This window comes from Polyodon spathula, chromosome 18, assembly GCF_017654505.1.
Source record: "Polyodon spathula isolate WHYD16114869_AA chromosome 18, ASM1765450v1, whole genome shotgun sequence".
In the NCBI taxonomy this organism is placed as follows: domain Eukaryota; kingdom Metazoa; phylum Chordata; class Actinopteri; order Acipenseriformes; family Polyodontidae; genus Polyodon; species Polyodon spathula.
Window position 1 is genome coordinate 11,916,565 of NC_054551.1, and position 24,899 is coordinate 11,941,463.

General features: G+C 42.3%; 1 protein-coding gene across 3 annotated transcripts in view; it reads right to left on the minus strand.

The window, feature by feature from the left end:
* LOC121330670 (protein cramped-like) overlaps positions 1-24,899 on the minus strand; it is a 76,675-nt gene that overhangs the window by 12,821 nt on the left and 38,955 nt on the right. For 2 of the 3 annotated variants that reach the window (XM_041277360.1, XM_041277361.1), the window contains exons 8-18: positions 22,366-22,489; positions 21,206-21,287; positions 19,803-20,735; positions 19,561-19,726; positions 18,914-19,095; positions 17,066-17,134; positions 16,532-16,614; positions 13,639-13,742; positions 10,897-11,093; positions 7,417-7,606; positions 6,205-6,369 (exon numbers count right to left, since the gene is read on the minus strand). In XM_041277360.1, coding sequence (XP_041133294.1) covers positions 6,205-6,369; positions 7,417-7,606; positions 10,897-11,093; positions 13,639-13,742; positions 16,532-16,614; positions 17,066-17,134; positions 18,914-19,095; positions 19,561-19,726; positions 19,803-20,735; positions 21,206-21,287; positions 22,366-22,489 — 2,295 coding nt within the window. The remainder of the gene's footprint in view (positions 1-6,204; positions 6,370-7,416; positions 7,607-10,896; positions 11,094-13,638; positions 13,743-16,531; positions 16,615-17,065; positions 17,135-18,913; positions 19,096-19,560; positions 19,727-19,802; positions 20,736-21,205; positions 21,288-22,365; positions 22,490-24,899) is intronic. The other variant, XM_041277362.1, reaches the window with a different exon arrangement.

Here is a 24,899-nt window from a genome sequence, read left to right on the forward strand (position 1 = left end):
CTGGTGCTACACTGGGTTAAATAAATCTCTGCTTGCAAGCCATGCTTTTAAAATGTCTTGCACTTCCTTGGTCACGTGGAAGGTGAAATTGTCCCCAACCCTTCTTTGGCTTCTTACCCATCAATAACCAGCTGATTCCACTTACAGACTACTTTCAGCCAGTAACATGACCCAAAAGACACTGCTGGGGTGAAATTACTAAGAAAGTTTACAAACGAGAGAAGGGCATTTGGCCCATCTTGCTCATTTGGCTGTTAGTAGCTTATTGATCCCCAAATTTCATCAAACAGCTTCTTGAAGGATCCCAGGGTGTCGGCTTCAACAACATTACTGGGGAGTTGGTTCCAGACCCTAACTTCTCTGTGTAAAAAAGAGCCTCCTATTTTCTGTTCTGAACGCCCTTCTGTTTAATCACTATTTGTGACCCCTGGTCCTTGTTTCTTTTTTAGGTCGAAAAAGTCCCTTGCGTCGACATTGTCAATACCTTTTAGAATTTTGAATGCTTGAATCAGATCGTCGCATAATCTTCTTTGTTCAAAATTGAATAGATTCAATTCTTTTAGCCTGTCTGCATAGGACATGCCTTTTAAACCTGGAATAACGTAAGGTTATTATCATAACCCTGGTTCCCTGAAATAGAAATGTATCCATCACACATGGGTTAACCTATTACACCTGATTCTGCTGAGCACTCTACCAAAGCCGCGTCTTACGCCCACGACGTCAGCACGCTTGTCTCCACCCCCACAGGAGACAAAGCTACGTGCAAGATGGCGCTCCAGCCTACTGCATACATTTCTATTTCAGGAAACCAGGGTTATGATAATAACCTTACGTTACCTTTCAAGCACAAAATGTATTCCTTTACATATGGGCAAGTATAGCTAAAGCAGTCGTAAGGAACCTGCAGAACAGCCAATTTTATAAGACCGATGGCTTGCTGTACTGATAAGACACAGTAACGTCTACAGAACGAATAATTACCTCATGAATATGCTTCCGAATGTGGCCAAGACGCCACTTTCAGCACTCTGGTTCCAAAAGCAGGGTTATGAGGATCCAGGATATCAAGCCTGTAGAACCTTGTGAAGGTGTGAGAAGTGGCCCACACCGCTGCATCGCAGAAGTCAGATACAGATGCACCCTGAAAAAAATGCCCTAGCAATACCCCTAGTGGAATGACCAGTGATTTTCTCTGGTGGCGGCAAGTTATCCAATTGGACAGCCTCTGTTTTGTTAGAGCTTGACCATGATTCTTAGCTCCAAAACATATATAGCTGCTCAGACTGTCGCCAAGTTTTTGTCCTGTCAACATAATACGCTAGTGCCCTGACCGGGCAAAGCGCATGGAGCAGACGCTCCTCATTTGATTGGAATGAAGGAGGATGGAAAGCCTCCAATTCCACAGACTGATTGACAAGGAAGGTCAATAAACATTTAGGCAGAAAAGCTGGATTTGTACGGAGCATGACCTTAGTCCTAGACTCCGTAAAAAACAAGCAAGCTTTTGCCACTGAAAAAGCCTGCATCTCACCAACACGTCTAGCAGATATAATAGCAGTAAAAATGCTGTTTTCAAAGAAAGGTATTTAAGCTCTGCAGTTCAAAGTGTTGTTTTGTGACTGCCTGCAGCACCACATTTAACCGCCAATGAGGCACTTTGTTCTTCAAAGGAGGCCGAAGCCGCCGTGCTCCTTTTAGAAACTGACCAGCCAGAAAATGAGCCCCTGGGGACACAGAGTCAATTTTAACATGACAAGCCGAGATGTCTGCCACGTAAACCTTCAGAGTCAAGGGGGACTTACACTCAGAGGTCCTGCAAAAACTGCAGAATGACTGGCATGGAGCAAATCATGGGATCAATGTGCCGAGACAAACACCAAGTTTGAAACACGCTCCACTTGTATCCATATTGAGAGAGCAGCTCTCGCATTTTGCAGAGTCAATATGACTCTCTCCGACAAGCATAACTGGCTGAAACGGAGCTGTTCAGAGGCCAGACCCAGAGCTGTAGGCTTGATGGGTCGGGGTGCCACAACGTCCCCTGTGCCTGGCTGAGCAGGTTGCGAAGCGTGGGCAATTGCCAAGGCTGGTGGTGCGAGAGCTGCACCAGCGTCAAGAACCATATTCTCCTGGGCCAAAACGGAGCCACTAAAAGCACCCTGGCTCGTTCTTGCCTGATCTTTTCCAGGCACATCGGAAGCAATGTTACAGAAATCCCTTTGTTAGGAGGTCTGCGGCGTGGTTTTCTGCTCCTGGCAGATGTATCGCTCTCAGGGAGAGCAGGTGCTCGTAAGCCCACAAGATTTTGTGGGCTAACTAATGGAGACAGGGAGAGCGCAGACCACCCTGGTGGTTGATGTAGGCCACTACGGTTGTGTTGCCCGTCCTGACCAACACGTCTCCCCTGCACCTCCTGGAAGAAACTCTGCAAAGCCTGAAAGACTGCCTGCAGCTCCCGGGCATTTATATGTAGCCCAACCCATGTGGGCTGCTACACACCTTGTGCTCCTCGTCCGTTCCACACCGTGCCCCAGCCAGAACTGGAGCCGTCTGTGGTGATCACCTCTCGTCTGGTGACACTGCCCAACGGCACACCTAGACACTGTTTGCACCAAGAGAGGGCCTCTATACAGTGTCGAGACACCAACAGACAGAGATGTGGTTGCAAGGGGAATTGACTCACCTTACCATTGAACCACGCTTGAAGAGGACGCATACGGAGAAGACCCAATGGAAGAGTCTGAGATGCTGCTACCATCAAGCCCAGAAGCCTCTAGAATGTGACGACTTCCCGTGACACGCCAGGCTGAAACAGCCTCAGGCACGTGAGAAGCTTCTGGATACTGTCCTTCCGACAGAGTGACGATCATGCTGCTTCAGTTCAAGCAGGTTCCCAGGTAGACAGTAGCCTGGGACAGTACCAGCAGGCTCTTTGACATGTTCACCATTTTATTGTCAGTATCAAACTTCCTGCACCTCAAGAACAGATTAAGCTGTCTGAGGCTGAGAATGGGCCGAAGACCACCGTTCCTTTTTGGCACCAGGAAATACCTGGAATAAAACCCGGACTCCAGATCGGAGGGGTCTACTACCTGAACAGCCCCCTTTTGTAACAGGGTCCTCACCTCTTGGGACACCACTAGGGCATCCTGAGGGTTGGAGACAGAACTCGTAACCACTCCTGAAAAGGAGGGAGGGCCCTGTCTGATCTGCAGCAAGTAGCCAAGCAGTATTTTAGTGAGCACCCAGCTGTCTGTGGTGCTTCAACGGCAGTAATCCACGTGGCTCCTTGCATAATGGCCCTGGACCTAGGGCAAACCCCTAGGACTGCTGCCGAGCCGCCGGTAAGTTAGCCGTTGCTCTTTGTACAAAAGATGGTTGATGGTGTTGGCGCCGGTGCCCCCTTTGTGTCTGCCCACCCTTCTGGTGGGGAGCCCCCAGACTTGCAGGCATTGTAGGCCATTGAGTCTGGGGCTGCTGAGCCCTAGGGTGCCATTTGATTCCTGGCTTGAGAAGCCTACCTGGGCAGCAAGCGAACCAGCTCTTTGGTGGATTTGTGCACCTTTTGGGAGATCAGCAAAAGGTTGTCCACCGCTGGACCGAACGTATGGCCCAGCGTGACCGGGGCATCAAAAAGAGAGGGCTTGTCCCCATCAGGCACTCATGCCTGAGAGAGTCAAAGCTGTCGTCGAGTAGCTATTAGTGTTGCGAGGCCTCAGCCAAGAGACTGTCCGTTGTATTTGGACAGCTGCAGCAGATGGTCAGTGACCAGGTCTAGCTCCTCCAGCGTCCGCTGGGGGGCTTGTGATTTCGCAGACAAACTCCATACAAACATCGACTGGTATGCCACCAGAATGCTTGTGTAGTTACCAAGCCAGGTAGCTAGAGCTTGTGCCGCATAGGCCTTTTTTAACATTGTGTCTGTGACCTTGCACTGCTTGTTTGGGAAAGACACATCCTTGGAAGGGACCGCCAGATGCGTGCCCTGTACCAGGGAGGCAATGGATGCTTCGACAGGAGGAAAGCCTCAACCCTTCCATGTTGTGTACCCGATACAACAGGTCAGCAGCCCCGGGAACAGCCAGAGCCGTCGCAGGGTGTCCCCATTGGACCTCATGCAGAAAATTCGGGTGGACAGGGTGCATCAAGCTCCTCTTAGGGGGAGCAGAGGGCCTGTCAAAAATGGAGCGCTCAGGCCACGACACTTCTAGTGCTGTGGTGGCTCTTTTCAAGAAGACTATGAGCTCTGCAGAGAAGGGGAGAGGTGCTAGCTGCTGGTCCTCCTCTAGCTCCTCGGGAGTCCCCAAGGCAGCAAGGGACAAGGAGTCATCCTGCCCCCACTCAAGCGCTGCAACAGCCGTTTGCACCACAGGGGGAGCAGGGGCGGGTTGCGCCGTGTGTGCCTCCATCAGTGCTTTTAATTTTAACATCTGGCTCTGGGCTGAGACAACTTCCCACATGCGATCCATTTGGGCCTTAATAGCCGAGTCACTCAGGGAATTGCAGCGGCTAGCCTTCCCAACTGCCGCCGGCGGTGTTGCTCGCCGCAGTGAGGAAGACACATCTCTCTGGAGAAAAGATCGAGGGAACAGGTTCTGCAAAACGTTTGCTCCTGCGCTCAATCGATTGTCTGGAAAGCAGTGCACAGAACTCACACATGGAGTGATTGTGTAAAGCCTGCTGAGCATGCTCAGCACCAAGACACTGCACACATTCCTCGTGCTTATCCTCTGAAGGGATACGCTTCTTGCAGGTTGTGCAAGCATGGAAGCCAGGCATTGTTACAGCAAGACTAGTAGAAGTAGCAGGTACAGAATAAAATACAGTACAATGATAGTGTGCTACAGTGCACAGTGTAGTGTGGTACACTAAAAAGCACGGACCAACCTGGTGCGGGAACACGGTACTGTACACATGGTACAGTATGGTACAGTACTCGAGGCACAATACGTTGCACATACAATTCGGTAGGGTGCACGGATGCACGGTACACAATACTTTGCACTGTGTGGTACGGTACACGGTTGGTACTGGCAGGGCTAAAAGCAAACCGCGTGACCAAGGCAGCAACACAGGGATGTAACGCAAGAACCCGAGAGCGCCTGCTTACAGTTTTTCTCTCAAAACGGTACCGAAGCTGCCTGCTATTGTGGCATGGGCAGCAGAACAAAACTCTGTAACTGTTGGGCTACAGCCTGCAAGTTAGTCTGTGCAGCCCGAGAGCTAACACAGTGCCTGTCCAGGAGTGCAGCCTTGTAAGCAAGTCTGAGCCCAGACTATGACTGCCTAAGCAGTAAGCCACACTCACAGTACCTGGAATAAAAGGGGAAAAACACAAATACAGCAATTTCAACCGCAATATATTTAACAACGTAGTTGAAAATTACAATATGCCTTTAAAAATATGACTAATAAAACTCCAGCTGGAGTTAAGGTAGAAAAGAGATATTAATTAATGTAAATAATACTGTGTTATCGATCAGCAAGTGCAGGGCAGGCAGGCCTGCTGCTACCGCAAGCCAGAAGGCTGCAAAAACAGACTCACGTTAAAAAACACAAAATAATTATTTAACTTTATTTTTGCTTCAGCAACTTATCCCAGAGGGACAAAACAAGCAGAAATAAAATAAGACAGGCTTATCTGACTGCTTCTGGCCGGAGATAACAATGTTTCACTCTCATGCTGAGCTAACTCAGCATGAGCCGTCTTGCACATAGCTTTGTCTCCTGTGGGGGTGGAGACAAGCGTGCTGACGTTGCGGGCGTAAGACGCGGCTTTGGTAGAGTGTCCAGTGGAATCGGGTGCAATAGCCCATGTGTAATGGAATACATTTCGTACTTGAAAGGGAATTCTGGTCGCTCTTCTTTGCACCCTTTCTAGAGCAACAATATCCTTTTTGTAGCGAGGTGACCAGAATTGAACACAATATTCTAGATGACGTCTAATGCATTGTACAGTTTTAACATTACTTCCCTTGATTTAATTTCAACATTTAAGTAAAGCAGCAACAGGATTCCTGTAAGGCATGGCAAGCAAACTGCCAACTTTCTTTAACCCAGTGAAGTACCAGGTGTGTTTTAAAAAGAAAACACATGTTTATAAATACATGTCTTTAAAAAACTGCACATTTGAGACCTATGTAGCGAAGTACAAAAGGTGTAATATTTAAAAGGGAGAGGTCCTAGGCTCCCTATACTTACACAGCAAGCAGCCCAGAGAGGAGTCACTGGAGTCACTAGGATACCACTGGGGGTCGTGGGTGGGGGAGGCGATCCAGCTCCTCTGGGGGCTGCTGGAGGGAGAGGGCAGGCTCTTGGAGCTGTCACTGCCATTCAGTTTAGCTGGAGACAAAGAGGAGCCGCCACCTGGTGGGGGGAAGTGACACCAGTCATTTACAAACAAGCGTTGGCCATTCAGCACATCTAACCAGTAAATGTACACCTTCAGCAAGTCGTTAGCAGGTCTGTGTGAACATTACAATGTTTGTTCGCAACCAAGCGTTGGCCATTCAGCACATCTAAGCTCGTCTGGTTCCTAGTAGCTGATTGATCGCAAAACCTTTTCAAGTTGGGCCTTACAGGATCCCAGTGATTCTGCCTCAGCAACATGACAAGGTATCCCATTCCATACCCTCATCACTCTATGAGTGTCTCCCATCTTCTCTCCTAAGACTCCACTTCCAACTGTGTGGGGTCAAAATTTCTTGCGGCAATTAGTGCTGGTTCAGGTCAAAAAAAAAAAGTTTCCCCTAATTCTTCCTTGTTTCAGGCTAAATTGATTCAGTTCTTTCAGCCTATCCTCACAGCTAAGTTTTAAAGCCCTGGGGTTAGTCTGGTTGCCCTTTGTTGGACTCCCTCCAGGGCCACAATGCCCCTTGTTGTGGTGACAGAATTGGACACAGTATTCAGTCTGACCGGTGCACTCAATCTTAGTGATTTGGGTACTGTAGGCATTTTGTAATAGATATATATATATATATATATATATATATATATATATATATATATATATATATATATATATATATATATATATATATATATATATATTAAAACAACCAAGTCTTTATAATGTTATTTTCTACAACAGAAAACTGAAAAGCTGGGTGGGGTGCTTGAGTTAAGGAATGCATGGGGGCATCTATGAAGCAGAGGATGGAAGATTCTCACTGATAAGAGATTCAAAAGAAATATCTCTTTGCTGGTTTGGCTGTGTTGCTAGGCAGAATAGATAGTGCCATGCTGAACATAGAGGAGGGGTTATACATGACATCACTATAAGGGTGTGTGTTGGAAGTAATACAACTGCATTGAATGCATTTCTCTGGGCTGTTGAATCTTGCTGTAGCCCCCCTGCCCCCACTTCCTCCTGTCCTTCCTTCCCCTCTCCCCTCCTCCCCCCTCTTCACTCACCATACTGTGCAGAGTTAATGGCCAGCTCAATGATGGAGTCGCTGATGTGTGTGGCCGGCTCCCCCTGTGACAGCAAATCCTCTGGAGGTCCTGGCAAGGAGATGTCCAGCAGTGACGAGACGTTGGGAGGAGACAGGCGAGAGCTGGGCCCCTCGGATGAAGAGGTGGACGGTCCGTTGTGAAGTGTGGACTGAAACACAAAACACAACTAATGATTATGAATTTTAAGAAAAGGTTTTATTTTACTGGCAGTAAACATTTCAAAAATCCATAAATGATACAGCTATTAGTTTTCAGTTTATATGTTCCATTGCAATCCAAACTGGCTTGATGGCATTCCGGTGTAGTGGGGAATTCGTAGATCAGGGAAAAAGTGGATCGTGCAAAAAGGGTAAGGCAATAGAAAGGTGCAGCAGCAGTTTGATTAAAGGGGAGGTTGACTACATGAATCAATATTTTTCAAATTTATTTTGGGTCTGTAAAATATATGTGCGATGCAAAGTGTTCAGTTATACTGTAACTTATGCCTCTCTTTATACTAGGCCTAGTGTTAAACGCCTGTCAGCTTTTTTCTGCCTGTAAAAATGTTGTTGTTAAATCATATGTAGTTGATGTTTGATCACAAAGATGTATGTACTGTATATTAAAAGGTTTTATATATAAAAATGTTGTCAATCTATAAATGAAATGTAAATGTTTTAATATATTCTAATGACATACAATCATACAATATTATTGTACTATTGCAAGGTCTATTATTATTTTGTCAGTAGGCTCAGCGTTAACTTTTACAGTTTACAAAGACGAAACTAACATTCTAGTTTTAAAAAAAAAAAAAAAAAAAAAAAAAAAACAACAAACATGACATCTAAATCAGTAAACACATTTCATTTTTTGCTGTTTGAATAGGAACAGGAATTTTGTCATGTAGCCTAGGTATCTAGGCTGGAAAATAAAAATGAGTACTGCCTGTAAAAATAAATGAAAGAACAAAGTGCATAATAAATAATACAAGTGCATCAGTGATTGCTGTGCATCCTAGCCTAAGCTAGTAACAGTAGCATGGAGCTCAATTTTGTCCATGACTGAAAATCGTGCTTTGTAAATCGCTTGCATGCCTATCCTTACGGTACTGCTTATACGTTAAATATGTAACAAACACACCTCGAGTTGCTATAACGTTTGTTAAACAAACAGACATAAATAACACTTACAAAGTTCATTTCAAATTATTTATTTTTAGTTAATATAACCAATCAACTTATTCCCTGGGCTCAATCTACTAATTCCCCAGACGTAGTAATAGTAGGCGTAAACCTTATAAACAATGGAACCTCCCCTTTAAATTCTAGACGGTATCCAGTTTTTCCCCGGTCTACTTATTCACTGGGGAACCGATTCTAAACATCTGAGGTTGACGTGTGGGATGTAAATAACCTTACTTGTTTATCCTGATAATGATACATTTTTGGAACAGGAAATGGTATAGGAAAAAGGTAGGCAGAGTTCAATTTAAAGTCATTGTTTCAAAATGATGATATATAATTAGGTTTGCTACTTCGAATTTCCAAAAAATGAGTTAGACTGAAATAGATTTATATAGGATAAATGTCAGTAAAACCACTTGCTATTTTTTATTTTCTTACCAAAAATAATAATTTAGAAATCATCTCTAGTTTGTGTAGTTTTTATATTTACTGTCTGCCCCGTCTGAGTTCCGCTCTGAATGGCTAGGCATCGCTGTCAGTTAACTCAGTGATCTGCTGTGGTTTCACTGTCACTTTACCCTGTTCCAACAGATCTCATTGCCTGAAGCAACGCTAGAATGCTCGCATTCGTTTAAATGCCTGTCAATCACCGGCACTGACTGTGCACTTTCATTTGCCAGCTACAGTGTCTGTCATTTAATGAGCATACTTTGAAAGCAGTGGCTAAGGTGTAGGTAAGCTTTTGCTATACAGTCACAGTTACTTGTTAGATTAAAAAATGTGGTGCAAGAGAAACACTAACTTAGTACTGTGCCGAATACCATGAATTTGCAGTGAAAACTGTAAAGAAACGTGATACAGGAAGTTAAGAAGGTATACTTGTATGTAACTGTGCAAAGCAGAAGTCACTGCGAAGGCAAACAGAATGGTTCAACATATGCAATCACAATGTCATAAAAATATGAAGGCTAGCACTCAGAAACTGTCTTAAGTACAATGGAAGCTTGCTTGTTGAAAATGCAGGAAAAAAACCCACAAAAAAACACAAGAATCCGGTGTTGGCTTCTCTCATGATTTAATGCATGCTCTGTGTTTTGAAGTGATTGTGCTCAATGTTTAGTTAGGAAGGTGTCCTGGAAACATGGTATCTGAGTCCAGCGGAGTGTGAGTGGTGGAAAGCTCAGACTCCGAATAATAAGTGCAAGTTAGTTCTGTTCAACTATCTGATGTTTTGTTCTGTGCATATTATTTTTACTAGTAAATATATGCTATAAAAGTCTGTGTAAGAAACGTTTTCTGTAGTTTACTTGAGACTTTTTTTTTTTTTTTAAATTGTGTAGGGTCTTTAGGCATAGCTCTGCATTGACCAAATGTCATTTCAATTTGAATGTTATTCTATTACAATGTTGGTGACCATGGTTTTGTTTGTTTCTGTTGCATGTTGAATAATAAAAAAGCTTTTGCAATGGCATATACAGTCCGTTTTTTTTTTTAAAGCATAAAGGTCGATTTCGAATAAAAAACCAAAAAACCCGATATGGCCAAAAAATAAAAATCGAATAGATCGAATAGTAGCAAGCCTATATATAACCAACCGGGGTATATATATAATATAAACAACAAATATATATATATATATATATATATATATATATATATATATATATATATATATATATATATATATATATATATATAAAAACAGAAACAGATTTTTTGTAAATCTAAAGCAGTTTTTTTTGGTAAATAAAGTAAGTTTTTTTTTTTAATTCATAGTTTCTATAAGAGTTTACAACTACTTTCAGCAAGCCAGAACGGTATGTTATCTTCCAATAATGCACTATTTTGTCACGCACTTAATTGATTTTGCATGATAAAAAGTATGACCCAAAGGGAGGGTTCCCTGTCTATGCTGGCTTCATGAACAGCAAGCTGTATTATTCACTTCATCACAATGCAGGAAAGAATAATTCTTCATACAACTGCGACAAAAACAGAAGAGCCATGCGTGTAATCAGTGACGTAATCACGCAAACGTCTGTTTGTGATCTGCAATGGAACGATGAGTGTTATACAAGCACACGTGATCTGCAATGTAACAGGTTTACAGGGGTAAAAAGCACCTTTATAAACCAGTTGTTGATGGTTCAGTTTCAGTTCTCGTGACTTCACAAGCCAAACAACAACATAATTTTGGTAATTTTGTGACCAAAATTGAATCCAGTATGATGTGCGGTCTAACCAGTGCAATACAACGGTCCAGAGCACTCACCTCCAATGGGCTGAGATCAGCTTTGTTCTGTTCTGTTAACTCTGGCCCCGTCTCCACAGTGATGGTGTCTGCTGATAGCTCTGGCCCTGTCTCCACAGTGATAGTACCTGGTGAAAGTGGAATTGTTTCTGGCACTCTGTTAGGGCCCTCACTTCTGGGGATGATGCCTGCGGACTTAGCTGCCAAATCAATTGCACCTGTGGAGAAGGCACATAATACAAACAGATTCTAGGGGTGTAACGATACACTAATCTCACACTATCACAAGCAGGGTTCATACACTTTTTCAACACCAAAATTCCATCTTTCCTCCAGACTTCAATGTTTTTTCCAGACTTGTGTTTTAGTTTGTTTCTACTAGTATTTCAATAATTATCCCATAGCTGGGCACCCGAAGAGCATTATAGTTTTTTGATCCATAGCAGAAGTTGCACCTGGTTTTCTAAAAGTATTTGTCTGAATCTGACATTATTTACAAAAAGAATACCAAAAGTTGTATAGTGCAAGCATGCTTGTGCCAAAATAGGATATTGTAATGGTACCAATAGTATCGTAGCGCTCTCGGTTAACGCAGGCAGGCGCATCACAGGGTGAGGGCGGGTGCAAACCCAGGTCCTCTAACGCTGAAGCATAGAGCTGATACCGCTGTACATAGGAGCAGGCTCCTTTGCAAGGAGCGTATATCGGGCTTATGTCTCTGTGTGTGACTATGTCGCCAACCAGCCCTGCCCCTGGGCTACATTCTCCACTGCCAGCCTCAAGTCTGACGATTGCATGCCAGGGTACCTGTGTCCACTTCTGACACCAATGTGGCAAAATAGGTTAACGCTGACAGGCACATCACACAGGGCAAGGCAATCCACACACAGGCGGAGGCCGGGCACGAACCCGGGACCTCTAGACCTCCTTTGCAAGGACCATATATCGGGCTTATGTCTCTGTGTGCGATTACGTCACCTATGAGCCCTGCTGCTGCCCTCCCCATGCAAGCCACAGTATAATAAAACCAGACAATGTTAGCACAAGTATACTTGCAGTAAATTACTTTTTTTATAAGGGATGATATTGGATTCTGATCCAAAACTTCTTTATACTCTCTGTGAAATGTTGAACACTATGAGAGGTGAAAAATAAAAAAAAATAAAACAATTATATATTAAAATGTGCAAGTGTCGTATATTAAACATATAAGTTAAATACTAAATACAGTACCATCCTCGCTATAGCAACGCTGTTTGGGTTCAAAGCCTTTTATTTTACTATAATAAAAGGACAATCCAAAACAAAGAGTAAAAGCTGTTCAATTGCGAATGTTAATTTAAAACTCTGTTCCTTATTTAAGCTGTATGAGCCAACATCAGCAGCAGTTTTACTTTTTTTTTTCTTTTTTAAATCAGTATTTAAAATCGTATACTGAAGTCCGTATAGCGAGGATATAAATACTATATCTGGACTGGGCTGACGGTTTGGACCCGAGACTGTTGCTGCACTCGGTACTGTAAGCAAGCACCATACATTTAAAATAAAATTACCTGTACATTTTATTAATCACATTAAATAAATGAAAAAAGCGATGTTAACATGCTGTTTATACACACCATAGGGGCTACAGAAAGCGTTTTTTTTTTTTTTTTTTTTTAAACCGAGTCAGTGATAATAAACTATCGTATTCGATTTTTTTTTTTTTCCTGGGTTGGGAAATAACATTAACGATTTAATAAAGGTAACACCAAGATAAAATGTTAATCTTGATGAGCAGAGTAAAGTAGCTTGTAATTCCACTCTGTAACTTTGTTTAAAAAAATCATAGCCTTCAATATAAATGTATATACTTTGGCTGTCGTAGTGTCCATTTTAAACCTTCGTTTCACTTGAGCAGACAGAGTCATGTGACATATACCAGTGTACTGACTGGACAGGATTGCTTGAGTTGTCAGGATATTGTCAGGAGTGTCACACAGGGCAATATTCGCGGGATTTGGTCGCAAGCAATATATTTGCTACGAGTAAATTGATTAGACAGTTGCTGCTTGAGCTGCTTGAGTTGCTCCTGATCTATACTGAGCGAAGCTGCACTTTTGTTCTTGTACCACTATACTAAAGATACATACTTCAAGTACTATGCAACATATCCAGCAAAGAAAGTATCACAAAGCATCCACATATGTTGTTAGAACAAAAAAATATATCTCACAGATTGGTGGTAATTAAAAGAAAGCTGGGACAACACCCATGGAATCGAAAACTTTTTTTTTTTTTTTTTTTTTTTTTTGCTTTGTGTTCCAGAACCCCCTGCAGTATTTAGAAGACAGAAGTTTGCTGTATCTAGTATTGTCCATGTCGCACCAATATTATTTTTCAATCCCAATCATTTTTATATTTTTATTCACAAACGCAGCATATGTAACTCAAGTAAAGAATTTTTTTTTTTTAACAATGTGGGAACATTTAGGAGTAAGATAATCGTTCTTCTAAACAACGCTGTTTATCCTGATCACACTCCCTCCTGAAACAATGCTGGTGCTCTGATTGAAATGAGTAGCTTGTTGTTGAAACAGAAAACCAGCACTGCTGCAAGAGGGAGCTGGATCTGGATGTTAAAAAATGTACAAACACAGATCACAGCAAAGATAATGGAATGTGTTTCTTGTAAACACTGCAGGGCATTCTGTAGAATCATATAGTTCTATCGTAATCTGAAACATACAGAAGACCAAAATGCTGAAAACAGTGATTCCTTACTGGAGAGCTGGTGAGAACATGGTGCAGAAGCGCCGTGAGAGGACAGGGGGCAGGAGACGGCTGCTTTGGACAGAGGGGATTGGATGGGCCGGAATGAACCCGTGGTTTGTAAATCGGGCCGGTAACCTGACATTAATCAGTCCATTCAGTTTGTGAATAATTCGTAGCACGTGTTCTTGTAAACACACATCTAACGATTTAACTATGTGAGCACCACACATTATTCTTTGCAAATTACCGGAAAATATCGAGCACAGCTAATATGTTCTGTCGTACTGAATACAAAGAGTGACCTAACACGTAATGTAGTTATGACATGAGCACCATCTCACTGTCATGGTGAAGAAAAACCGTATGAGCACACACAGGGGGCCAGCGAATGACTTTTAGCTGAAGCACACTTAGATTTTATTGACAACGTCAGGCTGTATTAGCGCCGTGGTATTCCTCGTAAAGAGCATGGCGCCATCACTACAGCCAAGTTTAACACACAAGAGTACCACGTCACAGTAATAGAACACACAAGCGAGGTCTGTGTTTGTGCACATGGCCTGGTGTTCACGTAATGAATACACATGAGCACACTCACACCGTAATAAATTACATGGAGCAATGAGTGTGTGTTATTTACAGCAGTTAAACACATGAGCGTGCACACACACAGTAACGAACACATGAGCACACACACCGTTATGAATACACATGAGCACACTCACACCGTAATGAATACACAAGAGGACACTCACACGTAATGAATACACATGAGCACACTCACACGTAATAAACACACATGAGCACACACACCGTAACGAATACACATGAGCACACTCACCGTAATAAACACACAAGAGCACACTCACACGTAATAGACACACAAGAGCACACTCACACGTAATAGACACACAAGAGCACACTCACACGTAATGAATACACATGAGCACACTCACACGTAATAAACACACATGAGCACACACACCGTAACGAATACACATGAGCACACTCACCGTAATAAACACACAAGAGCACACTCACACGTAATAGACACACAAGAGCACACTCACACGTAATAGACACACAAGAGCACACTCACACGTAATGAATACACAAGAGCACACTCACATATAATGAATACACATGAGCACACTCACAGACACACCATAATGAACATATGACCACACACACCGTAATGAATTAGTGCAAGGAATCAGATGATCGTATTCACTGGAAATGACAAAAATTCCTTGCACTTACCGCCTCACCAGAAGTTGCACTAGTTTCAAAATGGAAAATGAAAAAAGGCTTGTGTGATGTGAGATTAATATATGTTAAAAATAATAATAAAAAAAGCCTTGAGCCTCCATTTAAAAGTAAACAAACCAGATTATGCACGTGAACGCATAGTGATCTCTATGGCAGGCCATCTGGGTTAAAAATGCGTTGTGCTGCTTCAGAGCGAGTCAGAATCTCATGGGACAGAAAAAAGGCAAACACGTCAATCTGAAATGCCTCACTTAAACAGTAACTCTCTCCTCATCTCACGTCACTATTCCAAGTGCAAAAGTGCCTTTGTCTTTTTGAAAACATGTATACATTTGGATGAAACAGTCCATCATTTTGTAAATATTACAGTTAGAAATAATCAGGGTCTAGTTTATCACTGAGAAGCGTTTGTTGAACCACAAATTGATCATTCAGACTGTTGCTATAACAGGTTTTAGAGAGATGTTCACATTAAAATAGAAACTCCAGTGATCTAATACCAAGTATGATACTGGCATATAAAGAACATGCTGATACGTGTGGCTGCAGCCTCTTTATTATTGAGGAATTGCTCAATATATAAAACAAAAGATCCAATTGTTTCAAATAATTATTTGGCAAAAAAAAAAAAAAAAAAAAAAAAGGATATGGAACTGTACTTTTATATTGAGGTTTTAAGACATTTAATGTCTTCATTAACACTAGAACCGCCACGGCAGTCATTTTGACAAATTTAAAATTACCGTTTATGAGTTTTGCTGAATAAGTGTATGAAATACCCTGACGGTATTTGAAAGTCAGGATCACAAAAATAAGGAAGTTGTAATCCTGCCCACCTAGAAATGCCAAAGCCATCATTTTGACTGCCTTTTACAATACATGTTTCTATCTATTTTATTTGTATACACAAGCCTGTTGTTTCTACTGGGCCTGGCAGCCATCAATTCCTTTGTTTTGTACAAGGAATGCACAAGGGAAAATATCAGTAGGACAGATTTCATCTTGAAGCTAGCCACAGCACTTCGACAGAAACATTTCGATCAGAAAACAGCAAAGCAGCAGGCTGCTGCAGCTCAACCTGGATTCTGTGCTGCACCAAGTGAAAAAGTTTTAAATTAAAAACTGCTTTTGTTTTGTATGTTTACACACTAGTTTCTTTTGAAATGTTTATTTTATCAGTTTTTTTTTTTTTTTTTTTTTTTTTTTTTTTATTATTCCTTTATATGTGGCAAGATAGAAAATAAACCCTTTTATGTTTAACTGTTCACTTAAATACAGCGTTTCAGCTGTGCAGATGTTTGATATATGCTTGAATAAAACTTTTGAGTTGTATCCGATAGTTTGTCTTTCATTTTACTACTGATGCTGTTTAAAATGTTACCCTCATAATGACTGCTGGCAGCGGTTCTAGGTATGAGTATAACCACGGCGGTTCTAGGCGAGTATAAACGCAGCGGTTCTACTGTTAAAAGGATTGGTAAACATTACAGCTCGTTCTGAAAAAGGTAAAAAGTGGCTGCTGCAAAAAGTTATCATCCATAACCATTAAACATCAATAGAGCTAAATGTAGCAATACTAAAAGAAACTAGAATGCAATGCCAATGAAGTGAAAGTGAAGTGGAGGGAAGGCTACCTGTGGCAGAAGAGTTGGAGAGGATGGAGAAGGAGCACACGTGCTGGGAGGGGTCTCCAGTCGTCCTGGGGACCAGAGTTCTCTATTGAAACAGGACAGAACACAAGAGCATTTACAGACAGGAGGCAGCCATTCGGCCCTTCAGTGCTCATCCCAACCTAGGAGCCAATCCATCCCAGAGCTCTGTCAAATAGGGTCTTAAAGGGTCCCAGTGAATCTGTTAAGCATGACTAGCCCCCTCATATATAACCTAATGATGTAAATGTGACTGATTAACAAACAGACAGGCATCCACTTAAATACCCAGATTCAGATATTCTTAAAAGTAAAAAAGTGATTCTATGTAAAAATGTTTTGTGACATTGTATCTATAGGAAGGGCGCCCCAATACATTTTACAATTCTGATAAACTCCATTACTTCTGTTCAATAATGTCCTATTGAATTTTCCTTAGAATTCAAAAAGCAGTTCTCCACATATGATATAGAACTTTAAAGTGTGATCTATGTATGTATTCTCTCTCTCGCTCTCACCTGTACTACCAAGGGTTTGCGGAGGTGACGTTTCCTGAACTTCCTCTGTTTCGGTAGAAAGATGTCCGACTGCATCAGGAAATAAACACACTTCTAAGAACAAGTCTAATGCAGTTTAATTAAATGTAAAAGTTAATAAACTGTCAAACTAAATTAACACGGCACCCCGACATACGTTTCAAAATGCAGCAGCAGCTCTAGATTAATTATGAATACATGTTCAGGAGCAATATTCAAGACATGCAGAAAATTATTTCATAGAATGGTGAAGCAACTCACCAGAACGGGTAACATCAAATTGCTCAGTGACAGGTTTTTTTTCTCCCAGAGCTCAAACAATTTTCCAACTTTCCAAAATTATTAACCAATAAATGAAATCTAGGATATTGTTTTCGTTCCAGAATGTAATAAATTTAGTTTAGTTTTCTGTTTCTGTTCCATAAAAGATTTCGGGTTTTTTTTTTGCGTTTCGATTACGAATCTCTGTTTTAAGTGAAGTTCCTGTTCCTTTAGGCGGAGCATTTACAAAGGGAAAACTCAGGATTTTACACTCCGAGTCAGTGGGTCACGTGACATTGCGCAATCAGTGAGTGTGCACATAAGTTGTTACAATGAAGACAAGCATGCAGGTTGGAGAGCAGCGTCACTAAAATGAAAGAGACAGACAGACAGAGCACCATGCTTGAAATTTCATATAGTGCAGGGATTCAGACAGAGGGTCTTTGCATTTGGTAAAGAACAAGACCACTACAGCTGACGTCATTAACCAGCTTCATGAAAAAATGTCTCCAAACAACCCTGTACTAACCAAAAAAATGAGGGGGAAGTGTGGGAAAAGCACAGGGACTGGTTAAAGCAGGACACAGATGGAGGATTCATCTATACAAAAGGGGGGTGGATCCGGAGATCATCCAAAGATTTTAAAACAAGCGGCCCTTCACGCAAACACATATAGGCTGTCAAACAGTGCTCTTTAAAACAACAAAATAACAGCCAAAAACCACTGTGTCAGCGATTGAAAAGACATTGCAAGCTCCTTCCAAATCACTGACTTCCTGGAGAAGATGAACTCAACAGCTTGCACCCAAAACTTATGGAATTGTTTACTTTTTTTTTTTTGTTGACAATATTAAAAATACGCAGGTAATTTACTCCACAGCTTTGTGATAATAACACAGGGCTTATATGGCTCTATCGGCTACAACCACTCCATCAGAAAGTTTGGGTAAAACTACAAAACCAAGTCAGCTATACATACATAAGTTTCACTGCCTCCATATTGTGCTTCATTGTGGGCTTTTGCAAAAGTGCTTTTAGGTGCAGTCCAAGCTGTTATTCTTCTAAGAGAATTCATTACATTGAATATAAAGGAAAGGCGGTTTGACTCTGGTCTGGATTTCGTTCTGTGTTTTGAAAGAAATAGTTTAAATAAAAACTAGTCAATTTATCTTTTTTCTTATAAATACTGAAATGCGGTGCTGCCAAATTAAATTATGTCCACTCTATTAATTCAGAGCTTGTGGGGCAACTGCTACCAAATTCAATGAAGTTCTGTGAGCGCTGACTGCAAATAATAATCACCCGATAAAGGATACAAATGATATAATATAAAGCTAAGAGTCTGCTGCTAAAGCACTTGGCTTGCGATCCAACAGCTTTTCAACCCTAGAACTTTGAGAGCCTATCCCTAAATCAGTACGGGCCCTCGTTCGCACTAAAATCTAATATTCAACACAACTTGATGATGGATCTTCATGTGTGTCATTAGAAATGCCTCCATTTGATCCCATTTCAATGTACAGGTCTGGGAGGCAGCCCTGGCTGATGAAGTGCAGTCAGCAAACTTACACTGATGGAGTCCAGCTGCTGCTTGAAAGCCAGCTCGGCCTCTTTGTTTGGGGAGAACATTTTGCCATGCCGGCTGTTGGGAGGCAGTGTGGTGGGGACGGCAAACACGACGCTGTCCACATCTCCACCACCTGTGCCAGCACTGCCTGGAACCACCAGAGACCGGGGCAGGTTCCGCACACCTGCAGGCAATGTCACAGGAGAACATTAGAACAGAAGAAAATTAAAAACCAGAGAGGCATTCAGACCATCAGTGCTGGTCTACTTACTAGTAGATGACTGATCACAAAAAGCTTAGAGACACACTGAGTTATAGACCTGCCTATTCAACAATGTTCCCATGTGTTTGGACCTGTACAGAGTCACTGTACTGTCTTTCCATTCATTACAGTGATCCCCAAAGATAATTTGTGAATCACTTATACTAGATCTTCAGTTTGAAGATGTCTAAAGATGGAAGCAGCTGTTGAATGCTGTTACCTGTTCATATGAGATGTTTTAATAAATCAGATCCAATTTGGCATAATTAACAAAAATAGTGTTTCAAACCCCCAACCCAAATCAATGCTATATTGAAATTTCCCATAAAGAACTAAAGCAATATCTGCCCCAAATGGAGACGTTAAATGCAGCCTCACTGGGCTCACCTAGGGACCCCGCAGTGGGTGAAAAGGTTTTGCTGCCGCGCACAGCTGCCTGGTTTCGCCCGCAGCTGGGACTGCGAACGCCGAGAATCAGGGCCTTCCCTGGAGGTGTGAAGGACTGCTCCTCAGGGACAGACTTCTGGGGAGAAAGGGAATTCAACTCTGGGACCTGTAGGGAGAAGAGAGGTGAGCTCATTGGAGTGGGTACGAGCTAGAGGAGAGGAGGGCAGGGGGTGGAAACTTACCGGCTTGGGGTTCACCTCACTAGAAACCAGCCTCAGCAGACACTTGAGCATTCTCTGTGTGTGATGGTCTGTGCTGGCACCCTTGTGGACTGGAATCCAGTCATATTCCAGCTGCAGCTTCCCTGGCTTTCCCAGCATGAGATAGAGTTGGGCCAGCGTGACGTTCTCTGAGCCGCGACTGCTCCAGCCTTCCTGGCGGATCTGCTGAAGTAACCCCCCATCATCCTTTACTGCACAGCTCTCTGCAGCCCCCTCTTCTCTAGTGCAAGAGTCTGTTGCGGGTGACTCGCAGGACACCCCCTCACTACTGGGGGGTACAGACTGCTCCTCCACATATTCTGCAGCTGTGTTCCTGGCAGGGTCTGGGGGTCCAGCCCCCTCCCTCCCTGCTGACAAGTGCTCTTGGGAACAAAGGCAACTCTCCGGCACGACCAGGTCTTGGCAGGATCTCATGTACCGGGGGAAAGGGTCCAACTGAGACAGCTCCTCTACATCCATCCCTCCGCACACACAGCTCCGCTGCTCTCCCTGCTGGTCTGTTGAAAGTGCATCCTCCTTGCTCACGCTGGGAGGGTAGATCGGCTCCCCAGTCCTGTCATTTGGGGAACTATGCCGCACCCTACTGCCCCCTTCCTCAGCTCCCCCCTGCTCCAGCTCCCCCTGGCGGGGGTCTGTCCTTGCTCGACTCAGCCCCTTGGAGGCCCCGTGGATCCCAAGGATCTGCGCAGGGGGGAGCTCCTTTGTGCTTGGCCGGCACTTCCCGCTTTCCTGCCAGTGCACGGTGCAGAAGGCCTTGGAGTGGACGACACGGGCCACATCTGGGAGGGCTGTCAGGGTGCAGTTTTCAGTGGGGTAGAGGTACAGATCCTCCTTCTCAATGGAAGGGAGCCTTGGGGAGCCGTCTTGCACCTGGCGCTCCTCTAGGGTCTTCCGCTGAAAAGCCAGAGCTGTTAAGGAAGAACTCCAAGATAGTAGATATTTCAAAACATTTTCTAATTGGGGTCACATAATCAAAGATGCATATTTTCTCCATCACTCACAGCAAGGGCAAGAACCTCACTTTCCGCATTACAAAGCTGAATGGTTCCTGACAGGAAAACCAGCCCTGAAGGTGGGGACAGTTTCACTCTCCAGGAGAGTATTGTTAAACCAAGTGTAGTACCAGATAACATGTTTTAAAACACATAACATGTTTCATTCAAAACTGCACATTTGAGACCTATGTAGTTAATGGAAGTGCACAACAGGTAAGATTCATGGAATTATTTTGTTAATTGTAATCATTTTAATATAGTACCAGATATCACATTTAACCAAGCACTGAAACTGATGCTTTAACACCCCTGCATGCCCCTTTATTAATGTGTCAGATCTATATTTATTCCAAAGAGCTGAAAGGATACAATGTGGTTTTCCTGGACTGCCCACTTCTGCTTGAGAAACTCAATGAGACTGGACACCTTCCTGTGGAGCTCTACCACCATCCTGCGGACAGAAAGACAGGCAGATGTCAAAACAATGATCCATGGAAGCCATGCTCGCTAAACACAGCTCTCCTTTATTCTTCATTTATAACCACAATTCCTGGGTTTGACAAAAGCTATAGCTCTGTAATTACAGATCTGCACCCAAAAATCTGTCCTGCCTGTGAAAACACAAAATTACACCAAGAAAACCAATGACTTTACATTCAGTAGACTTACATAAATACAATTTTATAAGAAATAAAAAACAAAATTAAAGAATTTGACTTGCATTTTAATTGTTTTTGGGCTGCAGCAAATAGACTTTTTTGGAAACTGAAAGTTACAACACTGCAGATGGCACTGCTCTCCCATTGATTTCTACAGATTCACTATGTAACACAATTTTTGTTCCTGGGTAGTAAGTGTTATTTCCTAATTGCTTATGCCTCAAAAGTATAGAAAATGGCTATTATTAGTGAGTAGTTTTTCGAGATTTACGATTATACTGTATACAGTATAATCGTAAATCTCGAAAAACTACTGACTTCTAAATCTTTTATAGTCATTTTTGTATTACTTTAGTATAAATATATGTTAATTTGGATTCATATGTTGTTTTTTTCTGACTTTATGTGAACGAAAAGACACACATTTGGCCGTTTTCCCATTGGAAATAGTGATATTTGTCACACAAGCAAAGTTTGTGGGGAATAATAGCCATTTTCTATACTTTTGAGGCATAAGCAATTAGGAAATAACACTTACTACCCAGGAACAAAAAAAAAAAAAAAAAAAAAATTGTTACACAGTGTTATTATTACTCAATAACAGAATGACAAATAATGCATGATGATACTTAATAAAAAGATATTGTTTTAAGGCCACGTTTATTTTTTCATTGCTAGATCTCATCGGGGCTGTGCTGTGGTGGTGTCGTGTCCGAGCTGTGTGAACTGGTCTGGGGTCCTCCTGTGCTGTGGTGGTGTCGTGTCCGAGCTGTGTGAACTGGTCTGGGGTCCTGCTGTGCTGTGCTGTGGTGGTGTCGTGTCCGAGCTGTGTGAACTGGTCTGGGGTCCTGCTGTGCTGTGATGTCTTACCGGAGGCGTGGGTTGTGTGCCAGACTCTGCACTCGTGCCCAGGAGCGGTTACTGCGTGGCTGCAGCTCTACAGGCACCCTCAAAGGCAGCCTCACAGGCTTCTGGTCCTCCTCGTCACTGACCCCTGAACGATCGGAGAGAGAGAGAGAGAGAGAGAACACACACATCAGGATCTTTTAAACAGCAATGGGGGCTGGCTCTCAGCAGTTGTCCCTCTAGGAGGGGTAGCGTCGACTACAGAAACTGATCATGACTAAATCGTATCCTTCAATTTCAAAGGTGCAGCAACATAACACTGTAGCAAACTAGCAGTCAATATGTGAATTGTTTTAGCAATTTGAATTAAACAGAAAGTAACTGTGGGGTGTACAATTTCATATGGACAGAAGTGCAGTTGTGCCTGCAATCCATTACCTATAAATGACGTTTCAAAACATTACTAAACCATTTTTTACAAAATCCAAGCACTTTTCAAAGTGTCACAAAACAATATATTAGCAAATAGAGCAAAAGACATTATCAGACATAATTAATATATTTTTAAAGCAATCACTAGTCTGCTCCTGACTTGTTACTATGACAACACACCTTCCAAACGCCCACTGTGTAACTTTATATACAGAGGTACAGATGTGAGCATTTAGAACCAGTGTTAAATTAAGAGTTAAATTGGCTAGTGTTTTCTTCAGTGGTAGCTATAATAAAAGGGTTATTATTTAGTATAGTATAAATATATATTATATATATATATATATATATATATATATATATATATATATATATATATATATATATATATATATATACATATACACACACACACAGCTCTGGAAAAAATTAAGAGACCACTGCAAAATTATCAGTTTCTCTGGTTTTACTATTTATAGGTATGTGTTTGGGTAAAATGAACATTTTTTGTTTTATTCTATAAACTACTGACAACATTTCTCCCAAATTCCAAATAAAAATATTGTCATTTAGAGCATTTATTTGCAGAAAATGACAACTGGTCAAAATAACAAAAAAAGATGCAGTGTTGTCAGACCTCGAATAATGCAAAGAAAATAAGTTCAGATTCATTTTTAAACAACACAATACTAATGTTTTAACTTAGGAAGAGTTCAGAATATTTGGTGGAATAACACTGATTTTCAAGCACAGATTTCATGCGTCTTGGCATGCTCTCCACCAGTCTTTCACATTGATGTTGGGTGACTTTATGCCACTCCTGGCGCAAAAATTCAAGCAGCTCGGCTTTGTTTGATGGCTTGTGACCATCCATCTTCCTCTTGATCACATTCCAGAGGCTGGCCATGACAGGGTCTTGATCTGGTGGTCCTCCATCCACACCTTGATTGACCTGGCTGTGTGGCATGGAGCATTGTCCTGCTGGAAAAACCAATCCTCTGAGTTGGGGAACATTGTCAGAGCAGAAGGAAGCAAGTTTTCTTCCAGGACAACCTTGACTTGGCTTGATTCATGTCAAAGCTGCCCGATTCCAGCCTTGCTGAAGCACCCCCAAATCATCACCGATCCTCCACCACATTTCACAGTGGGTGCGAGACACTGTGGCTTGTAGGCCTCTCCAGGTCTCCTTCTAACCATTAGACGACCAGGTGTTGGGCAAAGCTGAAAATTGGACTCATCTGGGGGTGCTTCAGCAAGGCTGGAATCTGGCAGATTTATCTATGTGAGGGGCGCATGAATCAAGCCAAGTACAAGGTTGTCCTGGAAGAAAGCTTGCTTCCTTCTGCTCTGACAATGTTCCCCAACTCTGAGGATTGGTTTTTCCAGCAGGACAATGTTCCATGCCACACAACCAGGTCAATCAAGGTGTGGATGGAGGACCACCAGATCAAGACCCTGTCATGGCCAGCCCAATCCCCAGACCTGAACCCCATTGCAAACCTCTGGAATGTGATCAAGAGGAAGATGGATGGTCACAAGCCATCAAACAAAGCCGAGCTGCTTGAATTTTTGCGCCAGGAGTGGCATAAAGTCACCCAACATCAATGTGAAAGACTGGTGGAGAGCATGCCAAGACGCATGAAAGCTGTGCTTGAAAATCAGTGTTATTCCACCAAATACTGAACTCTTCCTAAGTTAAAACAATAGTATTGTGTTGTTTAAAAATGAATCTGAACTTATTTTCTTTGCATTATTTGAGGTCTGACAACACTGCATCTTTTTTTGTTATTTTGACCAGTTGTCATTTTCTGCAAATAAATGCTCTAAATGACAATATTTTTATTTGGAATTTGCGAATATCATCAATACCGTAACATAACACAGACAAGAAGCTGATCAGAAAACCCTAAACACTAAGCAACTGTACTGCACATGGTACCAAAGTCTCCGTGACGCTGAGTGGACTGTTATTCCGACACTATTTGAGCCAGTGGTGCGCTGTTATTGGAACTAGTGCATTGCAATTCTCAGAGATATTGGTATATTCAGATGAATTAGGGCTTTTGCCCAATTCAAATTTGACTGCGCTATGTGCATATTGAACGTCCACCTAGAATATATTTGCA